The sequence below is a fragment of the Trichoderma gamsii genome (assembly GCF_001481775.2).
Source record: "Trichoderma gamsii strain T6085 chromosome Unknown Scaffold_39.2, whole genome shotgun sequence".
Taxonomy (NCBI): domain Eukaryota; kingdom Fungi; phylum Ascomycota; class Sordariomycetes; order Hypocreales; family Hypocreaceae; genus Trichoderma; species Trichoderma gamsii.
In genome coordinates, this window is record NW_020171376.1 from 212,891 (window position 1) to 236,564 (window position 23,674).

The window sequence follows — 23,674 nt, forward strand, 5'->3', positions numbered from 1 at the left end:
CCCCGGATCTGAAATCGAGCCCCCTCCTCGCCTTGCTCCAGTGTTCTCCAGTCACCCCCAAATCTCACTCACAATGGCCAAACTGACAGCTCTTGCCGGTCTCCTGACCCTTGCCAGCGTGCAGGCCAATGCCGCCGTGCTCTTGGACAGCCTCAACAAGGTGCCTGTAGGATGGGAGGCTGCTTCAGCCCCGGCCCCGTCATCCAAGATCACCCTCCAAGTTGCCCTGACGCAGCAGAACATTGATCAATTGGAATCAAAGCTCGCTGCCGTCTCCACGCCCAACTCCAGCAACTATGGAAAGTACCTGGACGTCGATGAGATTAACCAGATCTTCGCTCCCAGCAGCGCCAGCACCGCTGCTGTTGAGTCCTGGCTCAAGTCGTACGGCGTGGACTACAAGGTGCAGGGCAGCAGCATCTGGTTCCAGACGGACGTCTCCACGGCCAACAAGATGCTCAGCACAAACTTCCACACTTACACCGACGCCGTTGGTGCCAAGAAGGTGCGAACTCTCCAGTACTCGGTCCCCGAGAACCTGGCCGACCACATCGACCTGATTTCGCCCACAACCTACTTTGGCACATCCAAAGCCATGCGGGCTTTGAAGCTCCAGAACGCGGCCACCGCCGTTTCCCCCCTGGCTGCTCGCCAAGAGCCCTCCAGCTGCAAGGGCACAATTGAGTTCGAGAACCGAACATTCAACGTCTTCCAGCCCGATTGTCTCAGGACCGAGTACAGCGTCAACGGATACAAGCCCTCAGCCAAGTCCGGTAGCAGGATTGGCTTCGGCTCGTTCCTGAACCAGAGCGCCAGCTCCTCGGATCTCGCTCTTTTCGAGAAGCACTTTGGCTTTGCCAGCCAAGGCTTCTCCGTCGAGCTGATCAACGGCGGATCAAACCCCCAGCCTCCCTCAGACGCCAACGACGGCGAGGCCAACCTGGATGTCCAAAACATTGTGTCATTCGTACAGCCCCTGCCAATTACCGAGTTTATTGCTGCAGGATCTGCGCCTTACTTCCCTGACCCCGTTGAGCCGGCTGGAACTCCTGATGAGAACGAGCCTTACCTCGAGTACTACGAGTATCTGCTCTCCAAGTCAAACAAGGAGCTTCCCCAAGTCATCACCAACTCCTACGGTGACGAGGAGCAGACTGTTCCCCAAGCATATGCCGTCCGCGTGTGCAACCTCATTGGATTGATGGGCCTTCGCGGTATTTCCATCCTCGAGTCATCCGGCGACGAGGGTGTTGGTGCCTCTTGTCTCGCTACCAACAGCACCACCACTCCCCAGTTTAACCCCATCTTCCCGGTATGTTCTAATCTACAATGTCTCGGAAGACACCAGCTAACAAAGCTTTCTTCTAGGCCACATGCCCCTATGTCACCGCTATTGGTGGAACCGTCAGCTTCAACCCCGAGGTTGCTTGGGAGGGCTCATCCGGCGGCTTCAGCTACTTCTTCAAAAGACCCTGGTACCAGGAGTCTGCAGTTGGCACATACCTTGACAAGTATGTCAGCAAGGAGACTAAGCAATACTACAAGTCCTATGTCGACTTTTCCGGACGTGGCTTCCCCGATGTTGCCGCTCACAGCGTGAGCCCCGAGTAAGTTTCATCCTCCGTTGTCTTATTTTTTGAAGACTTTGTGTTGTCTTGATCGGCCACTGACAAATTGTACAGTTACCCCGTCTTCCAAGGCGGCGAGCTTACCCCCAGCGGCGGTACTTCCGCGGCCTCTCCCATCGTGGCCAGTGTTATTGCCCTCCTGAACGATGCCCGTCTCCGTGAAGGCAAGCCTGCTCTCGGATTCTTGAACCCTCTGATTTACGGATATGCCTACAAGGGCTTTACCGATATCACGAGTGGCCAAGCTGTCGGCTGTAACGGCAACAACACTCAGTCTGGAGGCCCTCTTCCTGGTGTAAGTAAAATTTCTCTAGATCAGATTTGTTCGTGAGTATCAAAGCTAACTTTCTCTAGGCGGGTGTTATTCCTGGAGCTTTCTGGAACGCGACCAAGGGCTGGGATCCTACGACTGGATTCGGTGTCCCCAACTTCAAGAAGCTGCTCGAGCTTGTCCGATACATTTAGATATCCATTGTAATACATATAATTGGGCATGGTAAATACTTCTAATTAAGACAATATACACGCAGTAAATATGTATATGTATATTGGAGTACCTACGTCCAAGCCGCGTATAAGTTGACTGGCGCTGACAAAGCTATATGGAATGCTTACTCTGAGCCGAATTTTAAAGTCCCTAGCATCTATGCTGTCCGCTAGGAAAGCACGCTCAATCTATCTAGTATTTACCTATGTGCTTCATTGTAACCATATCAGATGAAAATAGCTCCTAATGCCCTATTTTGGATAAGCGAGATCCGGTTCATGGCGAGTGGCTTCCATTTGTTGATGAAGTAATTGGCAGTCTATTACTGCTATTGCTGCTATTGCTGCTATTGCTACTACTGCTACTAAGTACATAGTGGAGATTGGTACGAATGAGCCGGTTCTCGATTGTCCAGCAATGGATGATATCCATGGTAGGAGGTAGACCGAGAGCACCAATTGGCCTTGTTTCATTAAGAACCGAATGCTCAGGCGCTCCAGTTGGAGTGGAAACCAGTCCATTTCTCTTTGTCTGTGTATGTGTTCCCAAGCAATTTCGCAGAAAACGGTTCCCGTGTCAGCAAATTCTGTCCGTCAAAATCTCGTCCAGGCCGTGTCTCTCCTTTTTCCTTTCTTTCTTTGTGTTTTCGATTCGAATTCCGTCTCATTCCATGTTATCTTAGTAGTCCTTCCGAGTGTCTGATTTATTGATCGACTTCGTCTGCGGACTCATCATCGTCAAGGTTGGGGGCGAAGCTTGGTGCCTTGCATAGAGAAGCGTGAATCGGCGGCGATAAGATGCTGTGAAACTTGCTTACGGGCGGCAAATTCAATGTCAAGCTCCACGTCAATATATGTCGAGGTTCCACGTTATCGAGGACAATGTCAATATGTCCGTTGGCATTAATATCGAGCTCCACGTTAAATCCAGTGGGGCGATCGCCTCTAAGTGTTCCCACAGTAAAACCGCCAATGAATGCATGGTTCACATTATGAGCGTCAAGAATAGATGACATGGCACTGGCGGCCAATTCTTGAGCGTCTTTTCGATGAATGGTGGGCATATTGGCGGTGGTGATGGAGTGTGATGTGTGAGAGAGAGAAAAGTTTGGAAGAGTGGAACTGTGATTAGAGCTATTTATCACAAAGAGTAAGCTGTCGTGAAAGAAAAAAGAAAAAGGAGCGAAGTGAAGTTGGCTTAATTCGTCTTATAAGGTACCTAGCTGGCAGCAGCAGTAGCAGCAGTAGTGCCTAAAATAAATTTGGGCTACTCATAAGATGTGGTTGCTTGAGTCGAAGCTGGAGAGGCTTTGGCTTTGCATTCTTACCGGCAGAGGGAAGGACATGTTTGCGTCAGTAACCCACAGCCTCGCTCGTGGCTTTGTATTTATGTCGGTAGCTGGCTGTACTTCTTCTTGTATCAGTTGTGCAGGGTTTCCGCAACTCTGAAGCCCAGTGCTGGGTTTTCAGTCATTTTGCGTTAGCTTATGGCATGTCGTTGTTTTGCTTTCATCAAACATGTGGTCTGTGGGTGGTCTCTTGTTTGCACTGGCATGAGAGGTCGCATTTGGTCTGAGGTAAGCAAGGGTCTCGGTTTGAGGTGGATGCATTGTTGCCGACAGAGATATGTTTGGAGATCGATCTCTCCTTGGGGGTAAAAGGCACAGACGCGAAGACTAAAATTCATTGGGCAAATCTACCGACAGCCTTCTTTGAGAACTCGAATCTCGTGTTTCCTCCCGAGCAGTCTGCTCTGATGTCTCGATTTGTGGACGACTATCGCTGTTCCATTCATTTCATGGCATTTTTAGCTAGTGCTGCCTTTGGTTAGTATTATTATATGGGAAGATTGGAATCAGTGGCTAGCTCAAATTAACTTACTCATGATGGGCGCCGGTGTCTAAGAACAAAGCAAGGATGGAGTAACAGTATATAGCAAGTAGTAAGTCTCTAAACCTTGGAGTCATCTTTCCAAGGTAATTGGTTTCCGACCATGGTACAAGAAGCAATCTTGATGAGATTTTCCCTAATCCATTCCTCCCCATCTCTCATTTCCCAAGACTTAATCGTGGTGACCGCATTCTCAATCTCATGAGGTTGAACTTTTGACCACGGCACCTTATTCCAAAACAAAAACATATACTCGTAACCTCCTCCACAGCTTGCATGATAAAAGTTGTAGGCAATAAGATTAATCAAATCCGTAAACAGCCGTTCACGAAAAGAGCTTGTTCGTGTTTCAGCGCAAATAATACGTACCCAGGCAGTACAAGCTGCCGCAAGAGGTACTCTCCAGATGTTCCAAGTGTACCCTGGCAGCCGCGAGTACCGCATCTCTTGTAATTCGAGATCGTTCAAGTGCAGTCCCGGGCAGGACAAGGGTAAGAGAACAAGCCTCTCGAAGCGGTCATGCCCATAGGTATTTCTCCTTTTGGGTTCGATATTGTACATCACACATAAGCCCGAGAAGTCGGACGGGTAGGCGATTCTCAGAGGCTCGGGAATATCTGGACAGTACTCCAAAGAGGCCGCAACCTGGTAAGCATCATATAATTGTTCGTCAGGGACTAAGAAAAATAGGCTCTGGTGCATATTAGAAAAGCAACAACGCTCAAGAAAAGGAGATTGCTTACTCCATCTGTCACGATAGGAACACGCAGTCGGCCTAGGAGCTGCTGATCCCACTCCACAAGGTCAATCTGTGCCGCCACAAGTTGGTCGAGTAAGACTGGCATTCGTTCTCGTTCACTTGTCATTTTGGTTTGATATGATCAAGAGTAGAGAATATTGACGCCACGGCAGTGTTTGGGTATTAAAAGAAGATGGATATGAAGAATTTGCTTCTCAGTGGTTGTGATGAGGGAGGTCACGATATGATGAGCCTGCCCAGCAACGGGGAGATAGAGTTTTGGTTATGCGTATGTAAGCTACATGTATATATAGGTAGGTAGGAAGCCATACACTCATTTTTTTGGCTGTATTATGATATTTAAAGAGGAACAAAAAAGTTACTACCTAGTCAGGTGCTATTACTGCTGCTGATGCTACTCCTAACTACTTTCAACTCTAGTCAACATGTAGAACCTTGTCGCGACAACCAGGGCTCGAAGTCAGACTGTAGGATAATTGTGAAAGATTAGAGTGTTGAGATGTGGGCTTCAGAGTGCTATAACTTATATTTAACGGAATAATACATGGGGGGATCTTGGCGGGAAGCACGGGCCCAGTGGAGGTTGACTGCTTTCTATTTGATGCTTCAATATTTAGTAGGATTTTAGTGGAATGTTTTATTATCAAGATGTTAATGATCATAGGTGTGGAGCCGGCTAGGTACATGACGATGCCAGTACAATCAGTTGTGTGCTGCAAACTTGGGCTTGATATTTTGTTCAGGCACGGTGACTGGAACTTTCGTGTTGCTGGATCGAGGCTAGCAAAGCCATTGAGTACGTAGACTTTCCGTTGCCAGTTGGTCCGGACTTTTAATGTGCGTTGGCCTGGCGTAGAGTTTGTTGTTGCGGCCCCTTTATAGCCAGAACCAGCGGGTACGGAATATATGCCTCTCCCGAGAAGGTTTAAAAATCACACATCAGTAGTGGCGCTCCAGCAAAAGCCTTTTTGCATGCAGTACACAGATCAATGATAATGTCCTTGATTTATTTTGTCTGCCTCGGCACTGTTTCGCTCACCACCTCATCCGCCTCGACAAGAAAACCATCATGGAGCCAACACGGACCAAGGTTATCTACTTTGATCTGGACGGCACACTGTTCGATCACGACCATTCGCTACGACAGGCGATATCAGCCATACACAAGAAATACAGTGCCCCCACGGAGAAGACTATCGAAGGAAATAGTACGACGATTCTCTTCAACAAGCCTATGATTCAGACCTGAACAACGTGATTACCCACGAAGAGGCCGACACTCGGAAGATTCACCTAATCTTTAGGTCGCTTGGCCTGCCCAAACCCAGCCTTGACGAGGTCCAGCAGGTCCGTGACGCGTACAGGGCACTTTACAGAGCGAATCGGAGACCTACGGCGGGAAGTGTCGAGACATTGGTCCGCCTACGTGAGCGTGGGTATCGCATCGGCATCATCACCAACGGACAGATCCAGGGTCAGACGGAAAAGGCCAAGGCCATCGGCATACTGCATCTGACTGACCGAATCATCACATCCGAGGAGGCTGGGCATCGAAAGCCTGATCGCCGTATCTTCCAATACGCCATAGAACAGCTCGGCACCAATCCTTAAGAAAAGACATATATGATAGGCGATTCTGTCGACTCCGACATCAAGGGAGCGTGGGATGCGCAGCTGGCCCCCATCATGTACTCCCCTACGGCCCAATACTCCCAAAATTTTCTGTTCGGGCAGCAAATACCCGTAATCAATCACATGGCTCAGCTCTTAGTCTACTTTGGCATCGCCAGCCCCCAAATCAAGCCGCGATTTGTCTCTGCTCCGAGAAAATTGGTGATTGAGGGCATCGGTATTGACATGGTCACGGAACCACAACGCTCTCTACACATGTCCACAGGAGAGGTGCAATTTCTTGTCAAAAGCATGGGCATTGTGCTTGATTGTGTTGGCCATATATACCGTAGACAGGCCGTATTTCAGATACGGCGCATGATTCGGGCGATTACGAAGGCGGCAGGCACCAATGACGAGAAAACAACTCAGAAATAGGATGGCCGAGGGCTGAGTGTGATAGAAACAGGCACGCACGATTGCCTCGTCACTGTGAGAGACCACAGCACGCGCGTAGAATACGTGCGACTCACTCTATATACTGCTTCGGAGGACGAGTCCACATTACGAGAATTGTATCCATCCTACAGGAACACTGTAACGATCTAATGAAAGATGATCCAAGTGCCGCAGTCCACCTACTTGACGGCGCCATACAGATCTTGGCTGAGCAAGAGGGCATGAATACAATTGTTTTTGGCAAGCAGTATCGCAATAACAGCTTCTAGTACGACATGGTGCGATCCGACTCGGAAAGAACGAGTTTTTACATACGCGACCACCGCTAATATAATATATATATCGCTATGAGAAGATGAACTATTACATATACCCAGGCCCCATGTCTTTCCACAGACAGCAGGGGCAATCCTTTGTATTTATTTTCCCGGAATTTCTCCTAGGCGAAAGTTTGGTTTTAAACACCGAACATATGCTCGCTCAAAGAGATTGAATCCAGGGAGGTTCTGAGAATATATCAATTATGCAAGAAGTGGTAGGTTTCATCATCGAAGGCTGTCGCGCAGACTAAGCCAGACTGTAATAGTAATACAAATCTCTATACCTTTTGTTGAAGGAGTGGAAAATGCTCGACACTATCATACCAATGTGACCCTACTCTCTCTTACCACCGGGTTCAAATGCTTCTTCGGACTCGGCCATAGTGGCTCGACTGCGCAGTTTTTGTCAACGGCGTTACTGTCAGCCGCTGCCCTTTGACCTACTATCGCTCGAAGTCGCAGCAGCAAGCCAATGGGGTGATTTCACGAAGTTGCCGATGGATTTGTAGAGAAAGATGGGTGCAGCAATTTCGGTTGGTCATTTTTGGGCAGTGTCTCCGACCCCGCATGTGACGGCATAACTGCATGGAGCGTAAATAACTTGCGTACGACGTCCCTTTGATGCTGTGCTGTCTTTATCATCATGCCGTTAACTAACAGCGATTTTCCTTCAAGGTTTCCACTACATCATGACTAAAACACAGCATGGCTATAGCGCCAATGAGCCTCAGCTTGAGGAAACGCTGCCCTCGCTAAGCCGGCCGGGTATTTTGACGGTGATTCTTCATGAGGGGGCTGGCCTCTCCGTGCCGGATGGATTCGAAGAGAGCCCCGATGAAGAGCGAAATAAGCGCAACATACCATATGCCATCTTGACCTTTGACAAATCGCAAAAGAAGGCTAACTCCCGCTGGGGGAATAGACAAAATCCCATATGGGATTCAGACACTGGAGTGCTGTATCGCCCATTACACTGGAATGCTGACTTCGGGGTACCACGCAAATCGAGTTGGAACTTTGATGTTTGCCGCCCTGCTGAGTTGGCCATCTATCTCTACCTCGGAGACCCTTATACATCCTCTTCTATACAAGGCCATGCTTTCCTTGGAGTGGCACGGATCGTAATAGATCCCTCTCAAATAGCAGCAGCCTCGTCGCAATGGATTGGCGTGCAGTATGGCACTGGCCAGCTTCGCATTAGCCTCGAATACGAGGATATGAAAGACCGGACCCTGGAAAGAGCCGACTTTCAAGTCGACTATATTATGGAGCTGCTAAATATACATACGTGGCAACTATATACTACGAGGACGATTCCAATGGTTCAACGCCTCCAGAATGTCAATCATCCATTCATTGCACCACTGACGCTGACTTTTCAGTCGCAAGAAAACTTAGACCGCACCACTGACGCTGACTTCCCAGTCGAAGAATGTCTGAACCTTTTATCTCCAGCCATAGATGGTGGGCATCTCTTTTACCATCTTCAGAGGCAGCAGCGTTTCAATCTCGAGAGCGCTCAATTTTACGCCGCTGAGATTCTGTGCGCGTTGGAATATCTGCACGAGACCCGCGGCATCTACTCCTGGTTGAAGCCTCGACATGTCCTTCTAGACTGCTTTGGGCACGTCGTTCTCTATGGCTCTAGTCTTTATAAACCAGCGGTTGACGGCGACCGCAGCAGCTACGGGATTCCAGAATACCCAAGCCCCGAAGTGCTCCTAAATAATCGTCATTTTAAAGCGGCAGATTGGTGGACACTAGGGATTTTTCTCTACGAGATGTTGACAGGATTACCGCTTTTCTTTGACGAGAATCCCGAAGAGATACGTCTCAGGATACTCAGCACTGATCCCATCCAAATATCTGAAGCCCTTCCTCAAAACGCCAGAGACATCATTATGAGGCTCCTCGAACGAGAGCCTGATCTTCGTCTAGGAGCTAAAGGAGGAGCATCCGAAGTTAGAGAACACCCATTTTTCGCTGGAATTGATTGGTCAGAGCTCTTCCGACGGAATCTTGAACCTCCTTTCAAGCCAAAATTCACTTTCAGACGTTTTGAACAGCATGGGGTACAAGAGTATCCCCAGAAGGACCTCCCGAAGGAGAAAGGCGACACGCTCTGTAAAGATCTCGAACCGGAGAGCAACTTGGCTTTTGATAATGACGATAACGCTGTTCTGACACCAGTGTCTAGCCAGGAGGGGTCCGATCAAGAGGCCGATGATGAGAATGATGACGGTTGGGAGCTTGTGTGGGAAGAGGGTGCTCCTGGGGAGCTCTATTTCCGCCATCGCACTACAGGGGAAGAAAAGTTTATTCTGGCAAGACGTGTTCGCCCGTCACAGAAGAATAAAAATAACGTTGATGCTACCAATGCTACCGATGCTGAATTACGCAATGGCGGTCCCAGCACAAGCAAGAAGCTGGATGCACTCGAGGCAGCGTTGAATGCGGGGCATGACCGCATTGTCTCACAATTAATATCATATGGCATAGACTTAAATGTCCGCCTCTTTGATTCTGAGTTAGAAAGTCCCCTGGGATGGTCAATAGACCATAAGAAGCTACATTTGGTGCGGCTTTTGCTTGACAACGGTGCAGACATTGGATTTCTGGACCGTGAATTCGAGCGCCAAGACGGGCCAGCGTTAACGAGGGCCGTGGCAGCAAGAGATCGGAAACTCATTGAGTTCCTATTGCAGAGGCGCCCAAGCCGGGTGGACTTGACGAGAGCCCTGGGGCGAGCCGTTGATCAACGGGATAGGGGTCTAGCGCAACTGCTCCTGGCAAATGGCGCCCGGTGTGAGTTTGAAGAGGAAGACCGGCCTTCACCTCTCAATCCCGGACCATACGGTGGCTGTTATGGTGGTGTATCCCTGGATGGAGAATTCATTCCCCCGCTTTTTCGAGCCGTTAAGATAGGCGATGTCAGCCTGGTGCGGCTACTGCTTAGGAACGGAGCGAACGCCAATATCGGATACCATGATCTCATTCACGATCTTGGGCCAGGCCATATCAAATTTAGGTGCGGGAGGGTAATTCAAGTAGCCATGGAGCTGAAGAGACATGAAACGATCAAGCTATTGCTTGCCGCCGGCGCAGATATTAGTCTCGCACAGCCAGTCTGGTGTGTACCAGGCCATATATGCCAAGAGGTAACGAGGGTTTTCTACCAGACCACGATGAGCAGGTTGAGAAAAGTAGTGGAATCAGAAAACATATAGATTGACCAGCGTATAATGTCAGAGAAAAGGGGTTAGCTGCGTCCGACGGAGTCAAGATTCAGGGGTATTAAAGGAGCAGAAGGCTCCTCTGAATGAGCAGATGGTTGATATTTGGTAGATCAAATCTTAGAATCTGTGGAATTATGGCAGTATTGCAATTATTATCCAATCGAACAGTTATCAAAAACAAGTTCATCTTTAGAGCATACCGAACAGGATCTTACATTAATTACTGCGTAAGCTTTTCCCCTTGATGCAGTAGTGGCACTCGACCCCTTAAAAAAAGATTAAGACTCGCAAGGCGCGCCCTATCTATTTATTTGAGAATCGCTCGCTGGAATTTTGAGCTGATTTTGTTTTCCCGAGGCTATAATTCATGCGTTATTCACAGACATTTCTGCTGTATCAGACCCTGAAATTTGCTGAAGTGGTTTATTCTATGGCTAAGTCGCATCCATGGGGTACACATCTGGAGACTTCGACTTAACTCAAAAGCAATAGTCGTTCAAGTCTAAGCATAATCGTGCATTAGTCTCTGTAGCTCACACGTAACGGTCATTCTGTAAATCCTCCGATTTTCTCCGGAGAGACTAAATCTTGCCTTTGGCTGGCCTGGCTTTGCTCCGTGTCCACGGCAGCGATCACGACAGAGCTCTCCACCGCCAGAACATGGAGGCGTTTGCCGCTGTGTAATAGTAATAGGCGCTTAGTGCTGAGTGCATGGATCTAGGTATTACTACAAGGTATTACCACATGAATTGCTAGGATGCTATCCTGTTAGTTCAACTTTAGTTTTACCATACACGTATCCAAAACTTTGGAGAATGAGGGGCGATTGGTACGAATAGATTGCAGTACCTGCTAGGCTTCTTCAGAGCTGGGCAGCTTTGGTATCATGAGAGTCTGAAGGAGGCCATGTAAACTCTATCTATAGATAGTGAATGGTTACCTTGTGACTGACGATGAACGTTGAAACAACACATTGGATAGGGGAGTATAACAGACGGGCTTTTCATTCCAATGTCTATTTTTATGCCACTGTTGCTTTATTTGATTGGGTAAGTACACAATGGACCACTAAGCTCGAGTCTAAAGCCGGAGGCAAAACCCCTTCACAAGTTTATCATAGCAAAGAATTGAAGGCTGTGAAACCGGAGAAGCAAGCAGGGCCCAGACTGTGCGACGGCCAGAGCGGCGGCGGCCTACGCAACTACTATTGAAGCGCTACTGATTTAGCAACAAGATAATTTGGCAAAGCCAATAGATGGTCCTTTAGATGAAGCCAATTTCTTTCTGCCATTCGCGGTAATTAGAGCGAGTAGACAAGGCTTTCGGAGAACGGGCATCACCGCCATTTGAACTTTGACCTGGATCGAGCCATGGCCTGAAACAACAACAGCTTCCAACTGAAGCCACAGGCTGGTCTGGTATCTATGAGATCTACAGATCTAATGAGACATGATTAGGTAGAACAAAACATCCTCAAGCCCACGTGGCGTGGCTGAGGCGAGCGCAACTTAGTTTGGTAGAGGAGCTTTGGGCAGCCTCTGGGTTGTCGCCAACCGCCACATTATCCACATATGATGCTGTGTTTTGCTGCTCTGCTGATAACAGATAACACAAATTGTTTTTCGTACAATCATCAAAATTGACCGAATTTAGACGAACAGCCGCTGATATGCGGCAACGCCGAGCTCAGTCAAGGGGGAGTTTAGTGGCATCCGTCGTCGACTGTGGATGTTGTTGGCGCCCTTTGGCCATTTTGCTGTGCGTTCCCGTCGGTCAAGCAGTGTTGGCGTGCTCCCCGAATGTGTATTTTAGATGCCCTGAGCGTAACTGCATGGATCTCACAGTGCATGTCTCCGTCCTCAGGTATGCAGTGAATATTGAGTGTATCTATTTTGAGCTGCTCCAAATGTTGAGGCGGCCGGATTATTCAGCGTTGAATCAGCCAAATACACGACAGAATGCAGCAAACAAGGCGACACGGCTCAAAATTGGTGCCGAGGGAGGGCTGCCACGGACTGGATTGGACTGGACGTTAGCCGGATATACGGGCGGACCGCTATTGCTCCCACGCAGCGCGATAAGTCATCAAGTTTCTGGTTCCAGACTCGGTTGAGCAATGGCCGAGTCTGTCGGCAAATGGTCGACGAAGATCTCCCCGCTTCTTGGCTCGAGCCGGCGTCTCTGAGATGGAGCTGGAGGCGCTTTAACAGCCGCTTAGCCTCTGGCTAGACAACGTGGTGGCGAGGCCAATGACTTGTGCGCTCCCGCAGCTAAAGAAACGAGAGTTAAGCTTGAAGACAGCCACCCGTCACGGGCGGTACTTGGGGCTTGTAGCGCCTGGTGCGTGCTGTTTTCTCAGCGCCTGGGCAATTCTGACAGCGCTGGCCGGCTATCGCAAACACAAACGCCGCGGGGATTACCACAGCCGCCGATTCTTTTGGCATTTCAAAGCAGACGATGAAGAAAAGAAGATTCGAATCATGCAGACTGCGGCTGACTCGTTTCGACTATGCACGGCAACCATGGAGACTCGTCTGCATTCAATCGGCTCACCTTTGAAGCATAGCTGCGAAATAGGCCTGCGAAGCACGCAGCATGCAGCAGCGGCCGAACCTCGCATGCCCACACGCGTATCTGCAGCCTCTTGCTTAGGCGGCCCTCGGACATATTTCATCTTTGTGCGCCTTTGTTCCGTCCCATGAGATTTGCCTGCAGCCATCCAACAGACAGGCGGGAGCGCGGGCAGAACGTGGCATGAAAAGGTCGCACACGAATTTAGGGGCAGCCGTCTAGGCCAATCTAAGCACGAGAGGCCGTCACTGCTCGGTAACGAGTCTGCAGGAAGCTCACCAGCAGAGACCGTCTCATTTACTGACTTTCATGGATGAACAGATACCGTTAGCGTGGTAGGCCATCGCTTATCTTGGCAGAGACGACAACGTGGGGGGAAGCGTAGCGGCTTTTACCAGGCTTGGATGGATCTGTACCTACCTTGGGTACCCAAGCTTCGCTTCTCAACAGCCAAAGAAGGCGAAGAAGTCATGTTGCTTGTATTCTTTTTGTTGACCTGTAGCTTCTCGCGGCTCTTCTCATCGTTGTGGTACCGTGACATGAGCCAGATTCCCGTTCCCGATCATCGACCTCGGGTGCCCCGGGAGCAAATTACTCAACAAAGCAAGCAGCAGGCCATCTCAGCTGCTCTGGACATCTGTAGTAGCCTCTTTTCTGGCCTTGAGATATGACGGCTGCGCATGAATCGCGCACAAGGCTTGTGTGAAGAAGCTCCCTGGCAACTAGTGCTTGCAACACCGCCCGTTGAAGCCATCTTTCGGACCGTCCATGCGCTGATTGGGCGCTGAGGTGAAGCCAGTTCCTCGTCCATGCTTTCACTAGGGCCAGGCACATCACGACTCGCTCCGACAGCCGCTAGTTCTGAGCCTGATGCAACGAATCTTCCAAGGCTTCCGAGCTACAGCGCAACTAGCCAAGGCTCGGATATCAAACCTACTTGTTTACATTTGGGCAAACACTCCGCACAGATCTTTAGCTGCTCTCTCCTAGGAATAACTGACGGTATGCTCTTTGTGCGGTGTACAAAGTACCGACATCTACAGCGCTGAAAATAGCCGGGTTACATCGCCTGTGCGCAGAGAACAGCGCCCAAAGCTTCGCACGGTTGAGAAACATTCTAGTTCTTCGATTTGGGACAACCAAAGAAGCCAGCCTCTTATCGGTGTATATTTCCTTTTCGAAGCGTATTCCTTTGTCTTCTCTACCCCATCCCAGAAAACCTTAGGCGCCACTTCCCCTCGTCCGCGCCGTCTCCACGTTCTCTGCTCCATGCGAAGACTGAGAGGGACAGCCAAGGGTGGAAGAGTGGAGAGAGCTGGCGTCGGCTAGGAACCCCACAAGCATACCGTAGGCAGATGCTAAAGCCTAGTCTGAAGACCAGGATGCACATCAAGTTGGGGTCAATGCGGAGGTGATGGAGAACAGCCGACGACGACCTATGACGAGGAGCGCCTTGGTAAGAAGAAGGTCTTGGCAGTCCTCCTTTTCTCGTTGATTGACCCGGTTATCCACCAGTTGGTGGTGAGAGCAAATGCTGCTATTGGAAATAAGGCGCACAGAGGGACAGATTCGGAAGAGGCACTCACAAATGCCATAGCAAGGCGGCTTGACCGACACCAATACTCCACGCCGTGAGCACTGTCCAGCTCCGAGCACCATAGTTTGATTACAAGCAGCAAGATACGGATTGGCAGGCAGAGCGGTACGGTACACATGGCTGTAATTTCCGACAGCTCTTTGTCCAAACCAACAAGCAATATCTACGATATAAATGAACTTCCACATGCCGGCGCACGGTGCAAGCCAAATACAACGCCACCCAGAGCTCCTTTCATGTCCCGAATTGGCCCGCCGTCACAATGAGAGATAGGACCAAAATACTACGACGCCTTCCAAGCTCCCCCTGTCATAGCCATGCTTGTACGGGGCAGCACTCCGCACGTCCTATCATCCTTCTCCAGCATTCACTTACTCGCGCATCCTTGAGCTAAACTTCTGGGCCTTTCTCCCCGCATCGCTATCCCTGCCTAGTTCTTTGTTTTGGGTCATTTTTGGTTGTCGTCGTCACACCCACCCAGCCTTTCCTTGCACCTGGCTAACCCAGCCTTGCCTCAATTAGCTTATTATTGCATCTTGCAGTCATCTTGACCCTTGATTCAGGCTTTCCATCTCCAATTTTGCGGATCCTGGTCATGTACGTGCCAGGCGAATAGACCCAGGACCTATATATCCACATGCCTGCCAGTACACGAACGCCTTGTCTTCCGACATTCCTCATCTTTTCGTCCCTCTCTCCGGACCAGTCCATGTCAGTCTGAGAGAATATTCTATTTCTGGTCTGCCTCCTTTTTGGTATAAATCGCTTAGCAGGCCCAGACACCCGGTGGTTGCCGCCCGTCTGTCTAAGACTCGGATCAGCAGCACGGGATCAGTGTTTTCCCTCTTCCAAAGCCACCACCCCTCCCTTGAACTCTTCTCCCTTTCGCTTAAGTCTGTGAAAGGTTGCGGCGGCTGTTGTTTGTCTTCTGTTTAATCACACCTTTATTCTTATTTTCGTCTTTTTGTTTGTGGAGGCTTTCTGTGTTTTTTTTTTGTTCGAAAATCTGCCCATCATGAGCGACACGGAAAAGGCGCCGACCGCAGAAACAATCTCCAATTCGGAGCTCGCCCTGATCATAGACCCGGACGCGGGCTTGTCCGATGCCGAGAGAGCAGCGAATGTGAGTCTCGGATGCTACGTCATATGAAGAGGTCGTCAACGCGGAATGGCTAATAATTGATGAACAGGAACGGAAACTATTGCGGAAGCTGGACTGGACTCTTGTACCCTGGGTAAGTATTATAGCAAAGCTCAGGTAGTAGATATGCTACCTACAGAAAATGTCTGCTAACAACGTGTCTCAGCTCACCTTACTGTATCTCGTGTGCTTCCTCGACCGTACAAACATTGGAAATGCAAAGGTTGCCGGCCTCGGGAAGGATATTCCCATGTCAACAGGCCAATACAATGCATCCCTCACGATTTTCTTTATTTCCTATGCCATTTTTGAGCCTCTTGCCAATTTTCTGTTGAAGCGTACTCGCCCGGCCATCTTTATTCCCCTTATCATGTAAGTCACCTACCTGAACAACAAATCTTAGTTTCGTCACGTTAACAAAATAATAGTATCGTTTGGGGCGCATGCATGCTTGGAATGGGTTTCGTTAAAAACTGGTCCGGTCTCATGGCCGCACGATGGTTCCTGGGCGCTGCCGAAGCAGGTCTTTTCCCCGGTGTGAATTACTATCTCTCATGCTGGTATAAGCGAAACGAATTTGGCGCTCGAGCCGCCATATTTTTCTCCGCTGCTGCGTTGGCCGGTTCTTTCGGAGGTCTCCTTGCGGCTGCCATTGAGAACTTGGACGGCAAGAGGGGCATTCCTGGATGGGCCTGGATCTTCATCATCGAGGGTGCATTTACCATGCTTATCGGCTTCATCTCCTTCTTCATGGTAAAAGATTTCCCTGATGAGGCCAAGTTCTTGTCAAAGGAGGATCGCATGCGTGTCCTGTATCGGCTCAGCCAAGATCAACAGAGTTCCGCCGAGCATGAAACATTCCAAATGAAGTACTTTTGGGCAGCCATCTATGATTGGAAGACTTACGCTGGCATGCTCCTTTACATGGGTCCTCTCATGCCGCTCTACTCATTCAGTCTGTTCTTGCCTTCCATCATTCAAAACATGAGCTTCACCACCAAAACCGCAGTCGTCAGGAACCAGCTGCTCAGTGTAGCTCCCTACGCCTTGGGCGCTATCGTCACTGTCGTCGCCGGACTTTGGTCTGATAAGGTCCAGAAGAGAGCCATTTTCAACATTGCCATTGCCCCGTTTGGCGTCGCTGGCTTCGCCATGTTGATAGGATCAACCAACCCGGGCGTACAATATGCCGGTACCTTCTTGGGAGCTGTCGGCATCTACCCATGCATTCCCATCACCATTGCCTGGGTCGCCAACAACGTCGAGGGCGTTTACAAGCGCGGAATTGTCTTGGGTATTGTCATCGGATGGGGCAACTTGAACGGTGTTGTTAGCAGCAACATCTACTACGACGCGCCCCGCTACATCCAAGGCCATGCCACCGTTGTTGGATACTTGTTCATCGCCACCTTTTGCGGCAGTATCCTGACGGCGTGGCTCCTCAACCGAGAGAACCAGAAGCGATTGAACGGAGAGCGAAACCACTGGATTGAGGGCAAGACACAGCGAGAGATTCAAGAGATGGGCGATATGCGCCCTGATTTCATGTACGTTCTCTAAAGCGCTGGAAATGGGCTATGATATAACCTACCAGCCGACTGGGGGGCGTTCTTTCTTATTTCTCTTTTCGCCTCAACATGTGTCTATTGGGAGATGATATGATCAGAGTCGCCTTATCTATTTTCATGGGAAAGATGATGCGATGTGAAGGAATCATTTAGAGAGGTCATGAGAGACGTGTTAACTGGGGTTTTGGATGGGGGTTTTCCTTGGATACCATTTATTTTCGTTTTGTTTGTTTGGACATGGTTGGATTGGTTACGTCGAGTAGACCTCTAGAGCACTCTATGCCTTTTTCTCTCTCGATAGAAGGCAAGGGCTATCTTTCTAGACACAATATGTGTATTGTAAATAGGCAGATGGGCGAATGGGCGACGAACATGCGTCAAAAAGCGTTCTTGGTGGCAGTAATGACACAAAATTATTATGACAAACTTCTATTTCGAGCCATGATATCTTCAAGTTAATCGGAATATGTCCTGCTTTCTTATTTTTCCTAGAGAAATGCGACTTTAATCCACATCACCAAAGGATGATGCTTTGTTTTGAGAAACATCACTCAACGGCTAATTACCCCAACTTCATCTCAGTGTCTTTGTTATGCTTAATATCATCTCATCACAGCCATTCCTACGTTTTAATGTCTGCACCAAGACTTGGGTAGCTACTTAAAAAATATCTTCATAGCCTTTTGGGCCGTGAGAGATTTTGCATCGCTGAGCTGAACGAGTAGGTAGTACGATCCGCATGCGGGATACCTTCTTTGGCAAGCTTGAACATTGTTGCCATTTCTTCTCACCACTGGCGCGCGAGTCAGTACCGCCCTACCTCAAACATGGTCTAATCCTTCCAGATAACTAATGCATGCAGGTACTCGGGATGTATGTAGCCTCAAATCAGTGAAGGGGACACACAGAGCGTGTGGGTAGGATGGATCTGTGAGGACGTACAAGCCATATAGATCGGCTTGGCCGCTCGTTGGCCAAGTGCTCAGATTAAATACTGCAGGTGGGTGGGGTTGACTCAATTCTGTGCCTTGTGAGAGGCATCGGTCGGATTTGGCTATTGGCTCTTTGAATGGAAAAGAAAGCGTTTGAATGATGGCGATACCCTGGGCGACAATAGTATCTAGCACCAGTAGTGCAACGATTAGTATCGTGTTGGTCGAAAAGAATGCAGGGCAATTAGAATGTGCCTGGGCGCAGGATGGTGGCCGGATAGTGGCCTCAGCGTATATCGGTGTGAGTCGCAGCAGCTTAGACATGCCGATCTGAGCACAGAGCAAAGTTAGAGTCGTGGACGTTGGGAAAACAAAATCCGTTATCGGGAAGACCAGCCGAATAACATCCGGCCTCCTATGCTGCACTGCGAAGTGACATTTCCCCAAATCTGGCAGAAGCCATCTATGGCGAGGTTGAAGTTAGAGCGGATCGAGTCAGGCCAAAGCCACGTCCCCCAGTTTTCCCACGAGGTGGCTCGGAAGGTTAACCAGATTAGAGACGACTGTCCCATGGCACGCCCCACTGGTGGCGCCCGGAGTGTGCTGTGGATTGAGTTGGTAAAAGGCTTTTAAAAGGCTATTAACGAGATTTCCATCTTGAATCCCCACTTGCCGCGTATCGTGAAGTGCCATCAGTTCTGGGGGTCTCCATACCGACTCTAAAGATAGGCACACTAGAAATATCCCACGGGGTTGGACAGATGCGTTTTTTTCTCTTCGGTATCTCATCGCTATGGTTTTCTCGGCATCGAAGTGGAAGAATCGACACGATACCAACATTCGTTTATTTCTGGCTGTGTTCTCTACTCTGAGCGTTGTGCGGGTTTGCAGACGAGCCGAAGAGGCATTGGAGGACAATGTGCGACACTGAAGCCGCTTCGCCACAAGAGTTCCCTTTCACACTGTCTTCTCCGGCATGCATGTTGCCTCGACTCTCGAACTCATGTCTCTCGCCGAGAGAGTGCAGGTTCATGACGGGTACCTACGAGCGCTGCTGTTACGCCGCGGCCAGTCGATTCGTACATGATTCCGCCGGTACTGACGTATCATTTTCCATTCTTCTCCATTGACTTTGGCCACCATGCAAGTTGTAGACCGAACTGCCCCTCCCCCACTCCATCTCTCGTATAGAGAAGCCGAAAACCGTGTCCATGTCTCTGGGAGTGTGACGCTCGGGGCTCGAAAAGACGAACAAGAATAGAACGTAAATAGGCAGCAGCGCCAAGATGCAAAGAATTGAATAGATTGAAACGAGCCAAATAGGAAGATGAGGGGTCGTAGAAGCGATAGCACCTAAGCGGAGAGAATTAGCATGCCGTACAGATCAACTGAGGGCTCGATGCATGTTGGCGGGTTGAAGCAGAAAAGAGTGGCGTATTAGCGCAGAAGACGCAGAGGACAGGATGGAGCCTGTGCCGATATCACGAGTGCGGATAGGGCGGGACGGTCTTGGATTAGGCTATTGTGCGCTGAGGGATCTTTGGTGTGTGGAGGAGAAGTTTGCTATTGAAGAGAAAGAAGAAGGAAAAGGCTGAATACTTTGATGTTGATTCTCGGTGTGTCGAAAGTGGCGATGGCATACGGTCAATGGCCGGGGCCAAGTTTGTTTGTAGATGTCATCGCACGGTGCCGTGGTGTAGCAATACTTGCGAAATGCCTTGCAGCAACAACAAAAGTCAAGTAACTTGGTGGAATACAATGTCAGTGAGACAAATCACGGTCTTACAGCAAATCACTGGCGATTGGCAAAAACGCAGCGCAGGGCGACCCGCACGCAGCGGTGGATGAGACAGCGGTGGATGAGAGTGGGCAAGTGCTGCTAGAGAAGGCGCTGCTAGGCGATGGCTCCTGCTCACGATGCTTGGGCGATGACGCACCTGGCATGAGGGGCAGCCAGAGATTAGCGATCAACAATAGGCAGATTCGCAGACTATCGATTTGATCGAGCCTCGTGTCTTGCCGGCTGCCGGTCCGCCCAGGTTAGTCAGACTGGCCTTGAGTCGACATAGATCTGAAGCTTGAAGCCACGCTCGTCGTGCTTACTGAACGCTACGTCGTGGCGAGAACCGGCACAGCCAGAGCACACTTCCATCAAATATCCGGCCTGGCCTGCGAATGCTGACTTGAGCTGTACGATTGCGTCTCCGTTCTTTTGAGGGCCTTGCTCTGGTCTGATTGTGGACTATGACACGCCGAGAAACCTGGTGTACTAACTAGCAGTCGTGCGTACAGTCTTCAAAACTACCAAACTACAGCATAAGACAAAAAGAAAGAGATACTTCGATCAGACAGATACAAGAAGAAACATTCATTGGACCACAGTCCAGCCAACCACGGCCACCAGGAGCGAGACACGATTCAAACCTGGAATAACGCCGAGCTTCTTCCAACCGCATCGGCCGCGTGCAGCTGCTGTAGCACATGCAGGTCCTATCGCTCTTCTGTGCATCCACTGCGAGCTGCAGCACACGCTGTCCGACTGATATTAATGGTGCCCTGGGGTTGTTTTGCTGGAGAAGCGCCACATACATCCAAGCTTGGGCTCGGTCCTGGAGCTCGGTCTCAGCATCAGGCTGTCTCTAAGTGAGGCGAGAGTCGTTCGGTGTCGGCAAGCCCTCTTTTTCTTTTGCAGGTCAGATCCTTTCTGGGGACAAGGGATGAAAAGAGAAGTAAAGACCTCCGCTCTCTTCCGAAAAAAAGAAAAAGACGAGATAAAAGAAGACAAGAAGCCGCTGCTTCGCTCGAGTTCTTTGTGCCTCTCTCGCAGCTCTTATCGGAGGCTTCCTTTGACAGCCTCCGCCAGCTGGCAGCTCTCGCTCTCCCCTCTTGGCGCTCCGGCCTAAAGCTCGAAAGTTCTGTCACTCTCTCTTTTCTGAAAGAAAACACAAATCTGTTTCATCAACCGCTTTTTCTAGCTTTCTTCTTTCTCCATCTTCCTAGCATCCACCTCCTCCGCATAGTCTCTCAGACTATTCTTGCACGTCGCAGCACCTGATATCCATCTTCCATGCCGCTTTTCGTCGATACGCTTGAGATTTTCGATTGAGCCGCCATGGATATACACACGACTTCAGCCTTGGCGGTGGACGATGAGCAGCTGAAGCATCACCAAATCAGAACGCTCGTCCTCGTCGAGCGTATTGGCGGTACTCTCAGCCTGGTTTCAGTGATGCTCATTTTCCTCGCTTACTGGCTGGTGCGGCGCGTACGCAACGTGCAGAACACATTCATTGTCTTTGCCAGTGTGTCAAATATCGGAGCCAGTATTGGAACCATCATTGCCTACGACGGCATGAACGCTGGACAAGCATCAGCTTTATGCCAGGCCCAGAGTTTCATGTTTGAGATGTGAGTAACCTTGATTCTCTTTTGATCTTTTAAATGTCAGGGGAAGAAAGAGCTTGACAAAAGAAATTACAAGTGTGGCGAACAGCAAAAGAATGGATCAAGAGGACTAAGAGCTAACCATAGAATTTCCCGAGCAGGTTCATGCAATCCGACCCTTGGTGGTCTTTGGCCATGGCTGTCAACGTCTTTCTCGTCTTTTACTTCCACACAAACCCCGATTCTTTCCGTAAACGCTGGTGGATCTACTGCCTGATCTGTTACGGAGGGCCTTTCGTTATTGCTCTCACCCTCCTCCTCCTCAGAAGCCCACGCGGGCTTGTGTACGGTGGAGCTACGGTAACCAATGTCTAGTTCCCCTCTCGAGAGCTCTATTAAGCTGACTATGATCCGGCATCTAATAGATCTGGTGCTGGGTCGATCGCGAATGGGACTTTATTCGGATTTATACATACTACATGTTGATCTGGATATGTATCGTCGGCTCGATACTCTGCTACTTCCTGGTCGGTTGGCATGTTTTTCGCATGAGAAACCGTTTGCGCAGCTTTTCTACATCGAGAAATCGTGATAAAGACAAGGAAGCGGATGCCGTACGTTGTCCTGTTTGCCTGACGCACGAGTTGCATTAACTAACACTGTTGTGAACTACAGGGCCAAGCAGAAAACGGCTTTTACGGCACCGTCACTACCGAAGTTCAAGTGACGCATACTCCTGCCGACTCTATGCCTATGGAGCCTCAGCCTGCTCGTATCAACCGCAATGCAGCTCGCGTTGCTTTTGACAGCTCAGAGCCTGAAATTTTGCCTGCCGTGGATAACCAGTATTATTCTTCCGTCACAACCTCCGCGCCGCCAGTAACTACACCTCGACCTTCATTTTTTCGCCGCTGTTTTTCGGCTGTTCATGATATTGGTAGCAAATTTCATATCAGCGACCCCATCAAGAGAGCATATCTGCGGACAAGTTTCTTGTTCGCGCTCAGCGTCTTAGTTACATGGATACCTAGCAGCCTGAATCGTATTCACGGCTGGCTTGATGGAGGATCGCCATATGAGTTTCATGTCGCAACAGCAGCAGTCTTGCCGCTGCAAGGATTATGGAACGGCATCATTTTCTTCGTCACCAGTTGGCACGGAATAAAGGCATGGGCCTTGGAGACGTTCAATAGCAAATCTCCAATCGTCGAGCGCAAGAGAACAGATGATCTTGCAATGAACGAGCGAATCACCGGCCCACAAGGACGATGTGACTCCTCTCTTGACGGTGATGATTCCGAGACTATGAGGAGCGATGTTGAGCTACGGCGCGTGGCTAATTCGGAAATCAAGATGGCGAACAGTTTATGAGAAGTGAGCGGATTGAAAGCGATAAAGTAGCGGAAGCATTTTTCAGCCCAGTTTGTCGCCATCTTCTACTGTTTCTACCTTCTTCTTACAACTCAAGCAAGAATGAGGATTTGGTAAGCGATAATGGGCGGGGCATCGTTGTTTTTATGCATATATGCCATCTAGTCTATGGATGCGATGATTTAATGGGAGCTGACTAGGGAAGTGGTATGAATATGTGGTTTCAATAAAGGATCACGATTGAGATTGTCTCTCTTTGGAGTCACATGGAAGCGTATACCTTGTACACTATATATTATGAGCTTATTGAAGTCTATGAAATGGCAACAGTTTTCAAGTTTATTTCTCTTGACCTGTAATCCGGTTGTGACCGCTCAGCGCAGTAGTGTTACGGAGCACATAGTTCACAATTTCTCAGCATATTAAATCAAGTAATCGATATAAGTAACGAGCAGCCATCTGTCGCTCGCCTATTAATATGACAAAAGAAGCCCATGATCCCTTATTGCTCCATTTACCAACCGATCATGATTCATTTCTTCATGTCCATTTCCCTTGCCATATCCCAAAAAGCTCATACACTGCGTATTTCGTATTTCAGTTGTCATAAAGGCGTATACATAAGAAGAAAGTAAGAAGAGGATAGTAGAAGCATTCCTGGAAGCAAATCCAAGGCTAAGAATGGAGATGGAAAAGCAACAGAATAAAGATGGGAAAACA

General features: G+C 49.3%; 6 protein-coding genes across 6 annotated transcripts; 5 read left to right on the forward strand and 1 right to left on the reverse strand.

The window, feature by feature from the left end:
* Positions 1-73: 73 nt before the first annotated feature.
* Positions 74-2,093, forward strand: TGAM01_v208816 (Pro-kumamolisin; the record flags this gene model as incomplete). Its single annotated transcript, XM_018800781.1, has 4 exons — positions 74-1,312; positions 1,369-1,607; positions 1,683-1,923; positions 1,983-2,093. The coding sequence occupies 4 exons, from the start codon at positions 74-76 to the stop codon at positions 2,091-2,093; spliced, it is 1,830 nt and encodes a 609-aa protein (XP_018666246.1).
* Positions 2,094-2,818: 725 nt separating this feature from the next.
* TGAM01_v208817 (hypothetical protein) lies at positions 2,819-3,178 on the reverse strand (the record flags this gene model as incomplete). Its single annotated transcript, XM_024550415.1, has 1 exon — positions 2,819-3,178. The coding sequence occupies one exon, from the start codon at positions 3,176-3,178 to the stop codon at positions 2,819-2,821; it is 360 nt and encodes a 119-aa protein (XP_024404843.1).
* Positions 3,179-5,833: 2,655 nt separating this feature from the next.
* TGAM01_v208818 (hypothetical protein) lies at positions 5,834-6,375 on the forward strand (the record flags this gene model as incomplete). The annotated part of the gene is made up of 2 exons (XM_018800780.1): positions 5,834-5,972; positions 6,035-6,375. 2 exons carry the CDS (start codon positions 5,834-5,836, stop codon positions 6,373-6,375), a joined length of 480 nt encoding a protein of 159 aa, XP_018666245.1.
* Positions 6,376-7,843: 1,468 nt separating this feature from the next.
* Positions 7,844-10,381, forward strand: TGAM01_v208819 (serine/threonine-protein kinase gad8; the record flags this gene model as incomplete). Its single annotated transcript, XM_018800779.1, has 1 exon — positions 7,844-10,381. One exon carries the CDS (start codon positions 7,844-7,846, stop codon positions 10,379-10,381), a length of 2,538 nt encoding a protein of 845 aa, XP_018666244.1.
* A 5,192-nt stretch (positions 10,382-15,573) lies between these two features.
* TGAM01_v208820 (hypothetical protein) lies at positions 15,574-17,259 on the forward strand (the record flags this gene model as incomplete). The annotated part of the gene is made up of 4 exons (XM_018800778.2): positions 15,574-15,681; positions 15,749-15,793; positions 15,866-16,071; positions 16,128-17,259. 4 exons carry the CDS (start codon positions 15,574-15,576, stop codon positions 17,257-17,259), a joined length of 1,491 nt encoding a protein of 496 aa, XP_018666243.2.
* A 4,052-nt stretch (positions 17,260-21,311) lies between these two features.
* Positions 21,312-22,954, forward strand: TGAM01_v208821 (hypothetical protein; the record flags this gene model as incomplete). Its single annotated transcript, XM_018800777.1, has 4 exons — positions 21,312-21,607; positions 21,745-21,943; positions 22,009-22,197; positions 22,259-22,954. The coding sequence occupies 4 exons, from the start codon at positions 21,312-21,314 to the stop codon at positions 22,952-22,954; spliced, it is 1,380 nt and encodes a 459-aa protein (XP_018666242.1).
* Positions 22,955-23,674: the final 720 nt, after the last annotated feature.